Below are 16,179 nucleotides of genomic sequence, written 5' to 3' on the forward strand. Positions count from 1 at the left end.
CTCTCTATTCTCCAGACTATAGCAATATCCGACTACATATTTATCATAAGGTACATTCCACCACCTCCATTTATCCTCTCTATCCTGCTGAAATATCATTGGGACATCATCTTTTGTCAATATTTCAATGAACATTTATTCCTGATACTCTTGGCATTTGTTTGTAGAAAATTAGTGCATTATCAATATTCCCACATCTATTATTGCTCTTCCCTGGGATCCAATCTGCTCTATGATATACTACAAATCCATCTCAAAGCTACTATTATCAACACAGGGTCATCCCTGCTATCTTCCACCCAGGAGACTCTAGTTTCCTTACTCTAATATTCTCAATTACCTGAAGAACAACAATCTTTACAGATGTAACCCATCTCTCATAGAGATCTCTTCTATCATCAAATGCGTGCTGAGCATTCACACAATCCAGACTTCTCTGCCTCCACATTCTTGCTCTCGTAATCATTATTGCTATTCTTCTCAAGTCACATTATCATATCTGGAAAACACACTTACTTACCATCTTCCCTCTTACATTTTTGTGCTGCACAATCCCCAACAGTGACGTTCTTTTAATACCTAATTCAAATAGACCATTCATACCAACTATCTATCATCTCATCCACTCTCACCTTCTTCTCTCATTCTCATGACTTTCTCACTTCAAGTTTCCTTTAGCCTTCTCTCCCATCACTTTAGTCATGATGCCTTCCACTTCCTTTCCTCAGTACATCTATTTCTTCTCCAAACATCCCGCCTTCACTCAACATTCATCTCCACAATCAAGGCCATTCAGAACTGCTATGTATTCCTCAGTCACACTAACTAATGTTAAATTCATCAGGCCTCTTGCATGTTTTCCTCACACTACCAGTATCTCCAGCTAGTATCTAGTTTCTCACACCACTGGTTTGCCAGCCTGATTGGCCAAGTGGTTAGCATATCCGTTCTCCAGCCAAAAAGCTGCGGGTTCAACCCAGCCGTGGGCATGGATGTTTGTGATTGTCTGTGAAAATACTAGTGGTGGTGGTCAGCAGTAGATGGCGTTGGTGTAGATGATGAAGGTAGTTGTGGTTGGTGGCAGAGAGTTGTAGAGCAGGTTCCCTCCCTCGATGAGTCTTTGGACTCCCTGGAGGTGTTATGTAATAATAATAATAATCTCTCAGCTGCTATTCGCTTGATCCTAATGCACCACTTTTTCTGCTGCTTCTACAGCTGGAGATACAAGCACTAAATCATCAAGCATTTATCATTACAGGCATATCCCATTTCTCATCATCATCATCATCAAATTCCTGCCATGTATCCTCAAGGGGTGTACAGGATATGATAGCACTACATGAAAAAAATTACATCATTATTAATTTCCTATCTACAATTTTCCTCCAAATCAGTCTGTTACTTGTCAACACTCCAATATTATCAGCTCTTACATTTCTATCGTCTAAAGCACTTTGTACCGTATCAATCCACCTATATCTTGGTCTTCCTCTCGGTCGTTTTCCTGCCAACCTGGCAGAGAACACTTGTTTTGCTAATCTTTCCTCGCCCATTCTGTTTAAGTGACCATACCACCTGAGATTAGCTCTGGTAACGCATTCCTGGATGCTGACAATGTCAAGTTCTTTCCTAATATCCTCGTTTTTAATATGATACTGCCATTGATGCCATCTGTTCACGCCTATAATCTTTCTCAGGACTCTCATATCTGAAGTCTCTAGTCTTTGGTCAAGTGTTTTACTTCTGACCCAGCTCTCAGATCCATAAGTTAAAACTGGTTTGAACACTGTCTTGTATACAGCTAATTTAGTGTTGCGACTAATTTCTCTCTTATTCCATATGAATTTATTCAATTGACTTCCCACCATACCAGCTTTGCTGATTCTGTTGTCTATTTCTATATTTAATTTACCATCTTCAGTAAAAATAGTGCCTAAATATCCCATTTCTCCCCTACCATAATTTTAACTTCTAGTAAGTCTATATACCACAAGAAAACAGAGTGCACTTATAGTATCTTGGATTATGTTACATAAACTGTAGTCATTAAATGGTGATGAGCAGCAGCATGATAATCAATGGAAGAATGGCAGGACAGAAAAAAGTTCTGCAGAAACTGGTACCTCCCTTTTGAAACAATGTGTGAGAAAACAAATATTTACTTGAAAGAGATTTTAGGGTATTACATTCTTAGATAATTATATTCTTTACCTGGAAGTGCTGGATAAAATGGCAAAGAGGAATGCAGCATATGTGATGTCAGAGGCATTCCTAATCGAAGTGATGCCATTGCTCTGACCTGGGATTCTGAAGGCGGAATGGCTTTTCCATCCTATTAAGATACAAATGAGAACTGCCTAATTACTATCTTCCTCTATATCATATAATTAAATAAAAAGTTCATTAAAATTTTTAATTAATTTTAGCAAAAGTTTTACATTTTCCAGTTGCATTCAAAATATTAAACTAAATTTAATACATCTCAATTGATAGTTTGCAAAGATAAGAAAGAAATAAAAAAGAGAAAGTATGGCAAAGAATGTAATTTTAAATGTTTTCAGATAAATTTTATACTGTTTTGTAATTTGTTTCATATGTAAGTTCTTTCACACATCATCAATCCCACACACGAGAAGTCGTATAGCTTATAACACAGTGCTGTAGACAGGCAAAGGTGGTGGAGAGAAGGAATTACTGATATTTTTCTTGAAAAACCCAGAGATTGTAGTCGTTGGAAAATATTTTGCAAGGAAAGTTGTTCCAAAGATTAGAGACAGATGGAATGAAAAAGCACAAGAAGGTTTGAATGGCTTGCAGATGGACTGTAAAAGAATATTTGACAGCCAGCACTCATGTTGTAAAGGCTTAATGGGAAATAAAGGATGCTATCTACTCATCTAGGGATGACAGTATCAGATCATGAGCATCCAGATACTCAAAACAAATAATTTCTTGCAACAAAACATCCATAATGCTTATTCTGATTCATGAGCAAAAATTTATGAAATCTAATGCAAGAGAACAACCCTGGAAACTCATAAAATTATTACTGTACAATGCTGCCAGGTGTCACTATCTCATTACATTTCAGTATCTGCATGACAAATTTATACCTAGCAAAATTTTAACAAAAGAATTCTAACAAAAAATTATTCCACTAATAATTTAAACAATACTGCCAATTAAGAATAATATTTAATCTCCCTACCACCTGAAACAGATCAAATAGTCTAGCCTAACTGGATGAGTAGATAGCATGCTCACTCTCCAACTAGCAATTTGCAGATTTGAATCCTGCTTCAGGCTCTGAATATTTTTAGGTGGGAGATGAACTTCATAATCTAAGACATGAATTCTCACATCACTTATTGTGAGACCACTATCCTACTGAAGGCCTGAAAAAAATGTTCCTTGTTTGGTTTCTGGAGTAGGGCTACTTAATTATGTAAAAATATATTTTAAAAAAAGAAAAATATAAAAAAAAGTTTAGCTTGCCTACAATACTAATGTAGAATAGATTTACAACTTTTCATGAGTAAAAGTCACATAAAATGTCTACAGGTGGTGTACTGTGTGTATTGCATAGTTATCAGTGCTCCTAAAAGATAATTTTTAATCATATTTTAGTTGATAATATTATGTTAACTTATTGTAGTTTTTGTTTTAAATGGGTGTGTGATTGACTGAGTTATTTAGTCTATAAGTAAAATTTGTATTTTTTTGTTTAAATACAATATTGTCATTATGGTGCCAATGTGTGGTAGAACAATGACAGCAAAGACCATGTTGTCAGGTGATTTGAATTTGCAGGATTTTGTGTAGTGCAGTGTGTGTGTTTTGTTTTTCCACATATCCTTTAATTTTTGTATTCATCACAAAAATTAAAGGATATGTGGAAGGAAAGGATTGTGCCTTGAATGCATTTACCACCTTCACAAGCACAATGCTTTCAGGCAATCACTCTTATGTAAAAACCTACCTCCTGAATCCTCCCCCCCCCCTCTTGCTCATACCCATCTTATACAACTTCTGGGAATGGCTTATTCTCCCCATCTTCCCCATTCTATAAAAACTTCAACCACATGAATCTGGTAATAACCTCTTATCAACTTATGTCTCAAACATATCCCTCCCCACCTCATCCTCCTCCACTTACTCTACAAATTACATTTCCTTGATCTGTCTTCATACTCAGAGGACCAGTCAATGTCAATCCCTCCAAAATGCAGTTCTGTATCATTTCTTATCAAAAAAAATTATCTTAATTTTGTTAACACTCACGTCTTCAATCTTGATAAGATTTCTCTTCTTAGAATAATAATAACTTCAAGCTTCTTTTGACACAAACATATCACATCTCTTAACTGCTTCAAAAAAATTTAAAAAACGAGTTCTCTTTTGTTTCTGTAGAGAGTAACAACTGCTTACCCTCTCAAATCTAAGACCTACCAAGATGCAGAATATTACTCCCTACTGAGTATTCTTCTTTATCATTCCCAACTGATCCTACAGAACAACCTTCCCAGAAACCACATCCATAGTGACAAAAACAAATGCAAGTTTCCGGCTTTCTGTTTAACTCTTGATCAGCTAGTGGTACTAGTTACTATAGTAGCAGTCCCAACATTTTATGGATGGTACTATTATACTAAAAAATAAGTGATGTGGTGTATTTACATATCTCAAATTTCATTGTTAAAATGCATAAGCATTATAACAATATATTATGTCCACTCTGAGAAGGACTTTTTTGAAAACTTGTATCAACACAGAACAACAAAAGCATCAATCTAAGTTTTTATTATTAAAATATGGTTTTAACTTACTGTGCTTCCACTTGGAACTGGCGGTCTTCCAAGAGAAATGTTAGGCATTGAAGGCGAGGAATATAAGGTAAGGTCACCAACACTACCCTGTCCCACTGAATTGAAAGGTGAAGTTCGTGGCTCCTTGGAATATACAACAAAAAAACATTATCATACATATCTATACCTTTCTATCAAAATTAATTTTCCAAACTATACACTTAAACAGCATGTGAATTTAAATATCTTTAATTTATTAAAGAGCTCTTAATTAAATACTGTTTCAAATTTTTGAAAAGAAAATTTAGGCAAATGGAGGAAAAGAAAAACAGGCCACCATTTAGAAATTTGTTTCACATAATCCAAAAATAACTTCCAAAGTAATAACAAAAAACTGTCTATAGATAACTCAAATAAGTTCATACACGCCCACTGTGAAATATTATCTTGTTATGATGAGACATGCTGTTATCAAGAAGTTAAATTTATTAAAATTTAATTTTAGCAATTAATTAAGTATCACTAATTAATTAAAGGGGAGAGAGCAATCATGTGATTTTGATGTGGGGAGTGCTAGATAGGTACAAGCTTTATGAAAGAAAAGAGATGTGTGAAATTACAGAGCAGGGGACTGGAAAAAAAAAAAAGAAAAGATCAATTGAGGGGAAGAGAAATTTGGCAATTTCTTGATCTTAAATCAGTTACTTGTGGCAATATCAGATTGTATTCTTAAGGTTAGGAGGATAAATAAAAGATAAAATGGATGAAGCACAGAATTATGTAGGAACTTCTTAGAAAATGAATGTTATGGAGGAGATATAAAGAATAGGGTGCCTTGCAGCATGAGGAGTATAAGTGCAGGCTAGGAAAGTGACAAGTGTAGTCAGAAAGGAGAAACTGGCATATGAAAGGACACTGGCTGAAGCAGCAAAGTAAAACTCAAGAGAATTCTACAGTTATGTCATTAATAGACAAAAGAGTGAATACAGAAGACTGACTTTATTGCTGGAACATGAGTTATATTTACTGAAGATATATAGTAAAAATTCTGAAAAATTTTCTCCCAAAGTGTCTGCAATAGCTTTGGAATCAGTAACAACACATCCATTACAGTCTAAAATAGACTAACTGTGCATTATGTATCTACCTTTCATTTACTGTATTTTATCCCATACAATTTTTGCACTGGTTGTTTGATTAATTGATGAGGTAAACTGGATCGAAGATTGTTTTTGACTCTGACATCTCACATAATAGCTTTTAGCCTTGCTCGGCCAAAGCATGTTAAGTTTGATGTGGTGGGGTATCTATGAAATATATCCCATTGCTCTGTGTGGATCTTTTTGACTGCCTGGCATTATTGGTTCCACCAAGGCTTTAGATAGAGTGGAAACTGAGATGATGTCCTTTGGAATTGAGGCTGTTGCTACCTGGACAATGCAGTCTACTGCATACTTTACTGCTTCACTGATAAGTGTTTGACTGACTCTCAGCATTAAATTTTGCAAGATGGTAAAAAGTATTCCACAGTCAGCCTGGCCCATTTTCCATATAGGCATACATGTAGAACATGGTTCATGTGAAGATATTGTGCAAATAACAGGAAAATGATCACTTCTGTAGATGTTATCTTTGACATCCCACGTGAGCAGTGGAAAAATGGTAGAAGACCAAATTTTAAGATCAACTACAGAATATGAGCAGATAGGCATATGGGAGAAACTTTTGAGTCTATTATTCAAAAGAGGTTGTTACTGTCAAGGATTCATTCAATGATAATACGTTGTCTATTTGCATTGGCACTACCCGACAGAGTGTTGTGCCCATTAAAGTCACCCATAAGATGTATAGGTTCAGCCAGCTGAAAGATAAGGTTATCAAGATCAGTTTCATTTAACTCAGCACCCAGTGATAAATATACGATCGTGCTAATTATATACTGTTATTATTATTAACTTGAAAAATTATGTGTCTGGTCTCTAGAGCAGGGTTTTTGGATTGTGTTAATATAATTTTAAAAAATATACATACGTTTATATGAATATTTTTTCAATGTATGTTCAATGTATTTATCACTGGGTACTGAGTTAAATGAAATCAATCTTGATAACCTTATTTTGTAACTGCCTGAACCCATACTTCTTATGGATGACTTTAATGGACACAACACTGTAGGGTAGCGGCAACACAAATTGACAAGGTCATATCATTGACAAAAAATATAAAATATACATACATGTATTTATATGCACATTTTTTGTATTTTTAATTATATTAACAAAATCCAAAAAACCATGCTCTAGAGACCAAACACAGAACTTTTTCAAGTTAATAATAATAGCATATATCCTAAAGGTACTTATAATAATGGTAGAAATCCCACAGGTACTTATTATCATTATTAGTTTTGGCTAATTATATATTAGCCAAAACTAATAATGATAAGTACCTGTGGGATTTCTTTTCATTACATGACCTAATCATCATTAACATCATGTTCTAACATAAATATGCACACAAATATACATGGAGAGAAGATTCAAGGAATAAGAATACTCATAAGGTGATGAAAAATTCATCTTTTCCCTAAAGACATTCACAAACATCCATGACCATGGTGAGATTCAAACCCACAGCATGTAGACTGGAAAGCGAGTATGTTGCCATACCATTCAGCCAACCAGGTCAGCTTGGTTGGCATTTATTTTATTGATTGAAACTGATTTTTATATATCAAAGTGGATGGAAGTTTTTTTCACTTGGCTATGCTACCAATTTTATTTAGTTTAATCCTTTATTCAAGTGTAAGCAAACAAAGTTTGCACCTGAAGTATTTTCAGGACTGTTGCAACTCATGGCAAAGGTGGTATAACTTCTCATCACTTGCCTTAGTATCCCATTGCAGACATGCATAATGCTATGCGTTACGGGAAGGGTCACTACCCAGACTGGTTTCGACCTTTATTGAGGTCTCATCAGTGGGAGCCAGACCCAGAGGTGGTGGAACTAAGGTGGAAGTAATGGAGAAGTCATATTTCCATATACAAGTTGCCAAAAGGTGTCACACCTTATTATTAAAATTCTCTGGATTAGAGAGATAAATTGATGGAAGTTTTTTCACTTGGTGGTTGTTATACATCCCATGTAAATAGGCCTGAAATATGGATAAGAGAGTGGCTGAATGATAGGTATCAGAGAATAATGTATGCAGGCATATCATGAAGAAAGGGGAGGCCATTTATGGGAGATCATAAGATTCTGCATTTGAGCCAATGGAAGTGGAATTGGCAAAAAAATTTAAAGAGTACCACACCAATCACTCTCCACACAAAAAACCTGCTTCTCACTCCCCTGCTCACACCCTCCTTATACAGCATCCATGGATAGCCTCTAGTTCTATCCTTGCCACCCTCAACTCTATGAAATATCTACTGCACATTAATATAGTAACAGTCCCTGACCTAAATCATATCCCTTCTTCTTCTATTCACAAAGCTCTGTAAGCTGCATTCCCTCAATCTCTTCTTCTATCTGACATTCCATAGACCTGACATCAGCTTAGTAAACCTTCTCTGGACCTATAAATTAAAGATACCAAGAAATTATATTCTTGGTTTTATGCTTTATCCAAGTGTAAGCAAACAAAGTTTGCACATGAAGTAACTTCATGACAGGGCAACTCATATATAGAGGATGATGAGACCTCAATAAAGATCAAAACAGGTCTGGATAGTGGCCCTTCCCGCAATGCATAGCATTATTACATGTAATGATATGTGCATTGCATTATGGGATACTAAGGCAACTGATGTGAAGTCAGCCTCTATATATGAGTTGCCCTGTCATGAAGTTACTTCATATGCAAACTTTGTTTGCTTACACTTGGATAAAGGATGAAATCAAGAATATAATTTCTTGGCATCTTTAATTTATAACATACTCAAGTGGAAAAACTTTCAATGTCCTTCTCTGGACTTTCTGCAATGCATTCTTATCCACCTGAAAACCAGGCGACTGCATTGAGATGAGAGATCTGAGAGTGATGGAGAATAACAGGACATTGACATATAAAGGCAATTAGGTTATGGTTCCCCAGTATAAGGCTTTGATCAGGCCATATACTGTGTACAAATCAAAGCCTTATACATTAATAAAGTATATACAAGGCAGGTGGTTGTGAAAAACTTAACTTATGAAATAGCCAGGAACTATCGCATGCAAAAAGAAGTACACAGAAAGGAGACAGATGTTTGGACACAGACAAACTATTCAACAGTAGCAATATGTGTGAGTTTCTTCCAAAGGTGAAAAAGCTAAATAAATATATTGGTGACCAAAACCTAAGATGAACACTATTTCTGAAGATTACTGATGGCAAATTCAGCCAAATCAACTTGTAGCAATTTGTATAACTGATGATTTCATGTAGAAAGTGGATACACATTCAAATTTTGGAATTGCATGCAAAGAGGTCACATGGCAGCACTCAACAGGATAAATGGTAAAATGCTGTTCTAAGTGAATTTGTGTTTGAAGGAAGCTCTTTTCATGAAGGAATAAAGTTGCAAACTTGGATGCCTTCTGTCTCAAAGACATCATCTATATGATTTCACAGGGAAAAATCATTGGAAAGCTTGAAGAAGGTTACAGAATTACAGAGTTTGGAATCTCACATAGCATTATATCTAAGCAGCGTTTTAAACCAATGGAATGTTCCTGATGTTTGCTAAGAGGTCATCCTCGCTCTACTACGGAGTATGAAGACATATTTTTGGTTATAACAGCAAAACATAAGTGATGCACCACAGCATGTCTGCTTGCAAGTCGGCTCCATTCACAAGCACAATTATGCAGATATCCTGACAAGCTGTGGAAATATGTCTGCGACAAATAGGCCTATACACCCAAAGACCAGTAGTCTGTGTCATTTTATCCACAGCTCATTGTAGACCACATTTTCAGTGGTGCATCCATAAAAATTGGACACCAGTTGGCTAATATACTCATTACAAATGAGAGTTATTTTAGTCGTTCCTCCAATTCTAGACAACACTTGATCTGGAAAGAAAGTGATACTACTTACATCGCGAGAATGTCCCTGAAAGGGAGAGATGTAGTGGTGCTGATAGTCATGGTAAGGGGAGGCATTATGCTTAATGGACGCACTGAGCTCCAAGTGCTAAAAGGGTCTATGACTGGTGAACAATGCTGCAATGAAGTTCTTCAACATCAAGGTCGATTGTTCTATGGTAGTACAGGTGAAGAATTCATTTTTATGGATGACAGTGCCACACCACATCACACATACAAGCAGTGAAGATACTTCTGGAGACCAAGAATATTAATCAAATCGAATGGCCAGCATGCTCCGGAGATATCAACCTCATAGAACATGTTTGGGATGCCATAGGGAGATGCATTGCTGCTCGAAATTCCCCTCCAAAAAACAAACAAGGCCTTATCCTTGCTCTCAAGGAGGAGTGGGCCAGTTTGCTTCAAGAACTCCTGAATCACTCGATATGAAGCATGGCATGCTGCGAGAGCTGGGGGGACATATTCCATACTAAAATATCTCTCTGCATAGTCTTCTGTAAGCACTGTACATTAATTCCTTAACTACGTCCTTACGAAATTTGTAACTTTTGCCAAAAATGTATTGCAATTCAACTTGTACGAAATGTGCAACACTTTTTTTTAGTTTAATCTAATATTAGTATAATTATATTAGTTTAATGTAATATAATTTATTAGTAAGCTGGCAATAAATTTATGTCCCCATTTAGCCATACACATAAAAATGCTATTGTATACAGGTAAAAATGTAGTTCATCCTTAGCTTTTGGACAGCAGTTTAAAAACTTTCTAAATAAAATCGTTTTAACATTAAGAAAACACAGATATACCATGAATAATTACTTTATGAAATTCCTATTGACTTATTTGGACATATTAAAATAATTTTGGAAGGGGGGGGGGGAGTCCTTGTGCACCTCGTATTTTTGTGTAGCGAATAGAGTTCGCACAATTTGTCAAGCAGTAAAGTTAATGGATCTAAATTTCAGAAGAGTGTTTGAGAATTATCATTGAGCTGACCATATTGCAGATTTCTGGGGCAAAAATCTGCTTACATGCATCAGTTTTTAATCTTTTTTTAAGTAATTAAAAGGTTTTAAAAAGCAGGAAATTTTCACAGGAACTGCTTCAACTTTGTTGCTATATGAGCATCATTTTAGGTATATCCAAAAATGATGTTCATATAGCAATCCCCCTCCCCCCCCATCGTTTCTCTTCTCTTTGTCAGATATGTAATCTCCCCTCCCCCTCCCCCCAAAGCTGGGATTATATTTAACAGTTATTCATTTAAGCAGTACAGTAAGGAGGATATACAGCACCTGTATACCCCTTCTAACTTGCGCCCCTAACCCAAAAATGACAAAAATTTTGAAAAATTTAAATGTAACAAGTTAAATTTTACTAAATGCAATATGTTAAATACTTACTATTAACCCCATCAAAATGAATTGCAGTGTGTTGCAGAATGTGTGTGTCTAAAGCGGCGTATTGCCGAAATTTAAAAATACAATATAAAATAGCAGACTTTTATATCTATTTATTTATTTTTAATTTTTTTTTACGTTTTGTGCCCCAAATCTAGTTGCGTCCGTGGCGGACGCCTCTTTCGCCACAGCACTGCATTTTAAGGATAACCCAAAGAGAATGCATGACAACCAGCACTAACATAACATGTCCTTGTCTAACATTCAAGGCAAAGTCAATTAAGACAGTTCTTCTGACAATTGATATTCAGTAGTGGGATTCAACTGTTCTAAATCATGAAATATAATCATGCTGATGCACAATAGCAGTAACCTTGTAATCTAAAACTTCTTTAATTGTGGACTTGGACTTCAAAGATACAGTAGAAACAAATTAGAAATACAGTGATCTCTCAATTATCCAACCTTCAGTTAACTGACCCTTGAATGAGTTAGAGTGTCAAATGACTTCTGATACAGTACCATGTTTTTGTATCTTCCCTTATCCAACCAACCACAGGAAGGAGAGCAGTTTTCTGGTTGGATAATTGAAGGATTACTCTACATGAAAGTAACATCACAGGATCATGATATTAAGATAACATATTAATAAATAAAAATCAAAAGTCAAGATTAGTATACGAGACCATATTACTTTTACTGGACATTATTTGTATCTCACATGATGAAAATCTGCGTTCAAAGGTTACTCCACTACGTGTCATTCTAGGAGCAAAGTACAGACTACAGCCATCACAGAGAAGTGAAAACTGCATTTTTGTCTTCAAGTAAAGTGGAAGTTATTGTGAGATTTTAACAAAAATTAAAACTATTTGGCTTTTTTTTTTCCAAGTCGTATATATTAAATTTTATCAAAATGGTTAATTAATCCTCGCGCTTTTCACGGACGGTCAACTTGAGACATTCGCTTGAGAAACCTCTAAAAACGGCTCTAGTTACAGTATATATATATACACAAGGAATAGCTACTATACTTTATTTTCTTGTCTTAACGATTTTTTGACTATTTTTTAAGAATATGTTATTTTATTTCCACGATAAAAGAAATCGAATATAGTAGAAAGTATGATTTAACGTGCTACGTACGACAGAGGCTAGTCTTAAACAATTCAATCGGTTTTCAGTAAGTATGATACCATTTTGGGGTTCAACTGGCGAGAGAATGGCTTTGCGACATTATGTAGATAGAGAGATAAAAACTGACACTATTTATTTATTAATTAGCTTTGAAATATTACGTATACAGTATCACATTCACGATCGTTACGCTAGCTGCAGAATATAACAAACGTGCTAAATATAACAAATCGACAGTCATCCACCGCAAGCAGTACATTGACAGCCTGTTTTAAAATTCGCTCATTTCTTAACTTCTGCAACAGACGCCAAACTCAAAACACAACAAATTTAGAACCTTCTGCAGAGCAACTGGGAGCTATACTTGGATCTCTGTGACAAATATAAACACTCTCAAACTGTACTGGCACCGATGTATTTCGTCCTCGTATCTCTGCATTCCGCGACCTACTGTCCGTTAGCAGTCAGCCATAAAAACGGAGGCTACAAATACGGAGCCAATGTAAAAACGTCAGCGGCATATAAAGTGGATTATTTAAGACACATTATACCTATTCTTGTTTACTTCAAACGCGCATCACAATAACAACACGTTATTGTGATTTGATATTTTCTAAGAAATTCCTCTGGCGGAGTTTTCCCCTATCTCTTTCTACCCCCCTCCCCCTTTGTCACTGGTATCACAGAACTTCGGATCTATCCTTGTCCCATGTCATGTCACAAATTTAAAAACGGAAACACAGTTTTGTTTTTAAAAATAGTAGTTAAATTTAAACAAAGAAACAAAAAAAAAAGCGCTCTTCTAGTTTCAAAGTAATAAGCAAGTAGTGTTACTTGGTATTTACTCTACCTCCTTCGTATCCGATTAATTACGCTGCTCGTGGTGCTTAAATGTTTATCGAATATGTCACCACTACGCGGCGCCACTTTGCAAATCAATAATATATATATATATATATATATACTGTATATAGAAAATACATCCATAGGATAAGATGCGGTTAAACCCGTGTGGTGGCCCGGGATAAGAATAGCCCCAATGTAGTTCATGCATGTCGTACGAGGCGACTATGACCTGGGAGGGTAATGGTGCTTAAATGTTTATCGAATATGTCACCACTACGCGGCGCCACTTTGCAAATCAATAATCAATAATATATATATATATATATATATATTTCAAAAAATAGATTTAATGACTCCAAGACCGAGATAACATATAAAGATTTTAATGATAAATACTAATGGAACAACTTGAAAAATACAACGTTTTTATGTATCGATTATGTGAGGCAATTTGTACCTGTAATTTCCAGTTTGTTTATTTAAATAATTCAATGTTTATTAGTATTCCTTTCCTTTATAAATACCTGAAGAAGGCTGCTATATGCCGAAACTAGTAGTATTTATCATTAAAATCTTTATATGTTATCTCGGTCTTGGAGTCATTAAATCTATTTTTTGAAATGTATAACAACCGAGTAAAAACTAATCGCCACATATATATATATATATATACTGTATATAGAAAATACATCCATAGGATAAGATGCGGTTAAACCCGTGTGGTGGCCCGGGATAAGAATAGCCCCAATGTAGTTCATGCATGTCGTACGAGGCGACTATGACCTGGGAGGGTAATGGATGGCAATGCTGTAGCCAATGAAGTTCTAAATGTGGCTTGGCTCTTGCTGTTACCTCCTGCCATGATCAAAGTTTTATATAGCTCAATAACACCTTATCCTTACACTCCCAGGGTACTAGACAATTTAAATTTAAAGAGCTCGATCATTTTTCAGGATTGACCCTCAAAGTAGTAATTTTGACGTCCAAACATTTCTCTGTAGTTCCTGGCCTTCAGAGTTATTTCATACGATATGGCTCTATATAGCTACGAGGGAGGGGGGGGGGTCTGGAAAGTTCTGATAAACACCTAGAACAGAAATTATATTAAAGCAACTGATATACCACAAGAAAGAACATACGAGGATATACGAATATAAGAACACAAGTTACCTTCATAATTCTGCCACTAGCATGTTCTTTCTTGTGGTGCTATCAATTACTTTAATATGATTTTTGTTCTAGGTGTTGATCAGAACTTTCGAGATTCCCCCTCGTATATATGATTTTGATTAGATTTTTTTACAGTAAATCTGAAAAAATATAAAAATTTCAAACTCATCTTTTGAGACTACAGGGACCGCGCCTACAAACGTAATATATTTTTGTAATGGATTCTGAGAGATTAACTAAAATTATCCTGCGACGAATGTAAATTATTAAATTTATACTTAACACAAAATATCATTGTTTTTATCCTGTACCCAAGCGTAGAGACAAATGACTTCACAACCAGGTCGCCCTAGTATTCAATAATGCACAAACACTTCCTGAATCTTTGTTGAAGTCGACATGTTCAATTTATATTATACGAGTTTTAAAACGCATATTATTGATCAGTAACTTAATAACTTAAGTAACTTAAAACTTGTGTTATTAATTAGTAATTAAAAAAAAACGTTTTAAAATTACTGACCAATAACACAATTAGCTCGTAATTCAACAGGTCGTATACAGAACTTTCTTTTATGTTAGTTTTAAATGAAAATTCATAACATTATTTTGCTTCAATTTCTTCAGCGGAAAGTGGCACTTTCTCCATTTCTCTCTCTCCCTGGATCTATCACCTACGGAAACCAACAAGCAGTATACTTTATGGCAGAAGTTCTCGGAGAAAGACAACGAAACCAAGAAGAGAACAAAACCATTAACGACCCAACTTTTTTTAGTGTGTGTGTGTTGGGGAATGACCTTCTTTATACGCAGCAGTGAAGAAAATCCTAAATATGCAGGAGATGATTTACAGCCACTGTATATAATTTCTAATAAAAACCATGCTGAGGTTCATAAGTTTGATATATTACATATTGATCGACAAGAATTAACAAATCAAAACTGCTACACTTAAGACTCGGATTGGAATTGAATTTCACTAAGACTACCAGTCCTAGAACAATAGCAGTCTTCTTTTATTAGACTTCATACTAAAAGACCGTTTTAAAATTACTGATCACTATCACAATTAGCTTGAATTGTAAGATGCCGGGGAAGGACACGTGCATAAAGTATTTATGTAATTAATTAAAGAAGGCATCTTATTATTTTAGCAGATGACCCATTTGAATCCTTTTCCTCCGTCGACGAAAGTGAAAATTCAGACTTTTCAGAATAGGTGTGGGAATGCTATGGCATTGGGGCAGTTGCCAAGGGCGCCGGTGTCAGAAAGGTACCAGTGGCATGCTATTTTAACAGTTATCAAAACTGTCACACTGTAAAAAAAAAGGCGCATAGTTAAGAATTTGCCAAGGGCGCCAGTAACCTGGCTACGCCTCTGTTCGGAGCAACTAAACAGTATACTTTACGGTGAGAAGCTATTGGATATCAACAACAACAACAAAAAAAAAAAATTTAAGGTGATCAATAAAACCATGCCCTCCCTCAACAGGACGTTTTGGATCACCTTTCAAAAAACTTCCAAAATTTAAATTAAGAATCAGTGATAAAAGCTACTTACTTCTTGGATAGGAGTTTGCCCGTTACTGGAAGGTATCGAATGAATGCTGGCTCCATTAGGAGGAGAGACAGGACTGGAATCCACCTTGCTACTGCCATCAACTGAAAGTTAGAATACTTTCGTTATATGTGTTATTTGTACAATTCTCCATTAATTTCTCTCT

At 35.5% G+C, this 16,179-nt stretch overlaps 1 protein-coding gene across 13 annotated transcripts in view; it reads right to left on the reverse strand.

Annotated features, from left to right (window-relative positions):
* The window catches only part of LOC150105480 (histone deacetylase 5-like), a 430,130-nt gene that overhangs the window by 169,899 nt on the left and 244,052 nt on the right, over nt 1-16,179 (reverse strand). For all 13 annotated transcript variants that reach the window (XM_090394187.1, XM_090394195.1, XM_090394193.1 and 10 more), the window contains 3 exons: nt 16,017-16,117; nt 4,827-4,949; nt 2,212-2,332 (listed from right to left, as the gene is read on the reverse strand). In XM_090394187.1, the coding sequence (XP_090250313.1) occupies nt 2,212-2,332; nt 4,827-4,949; nt 16,017-16,117 (345 nt within the window). The remainder of the gene's footprint in view (nt 1-2,211; nt 2,333-4,826; nt 4,950-16,016; nt 16,118-16,179) is intronic.

This window comes from Typopeltis vanoorti, chromosome 6, assembly GCF_054136105.1.
Source record: "Typopeltis vanoorti isolate ZY-2024b chromosome 6, IOZ_Tvanoo_1.0, whole genome shotgun sequence".
NCBI classification, from domain to species: Eukaryota; Metazoa; Arthropoda; class Arachnida; order Uropygi; family Thelyphonidae; genus Typopeltis; species Typopeltis vanoorti.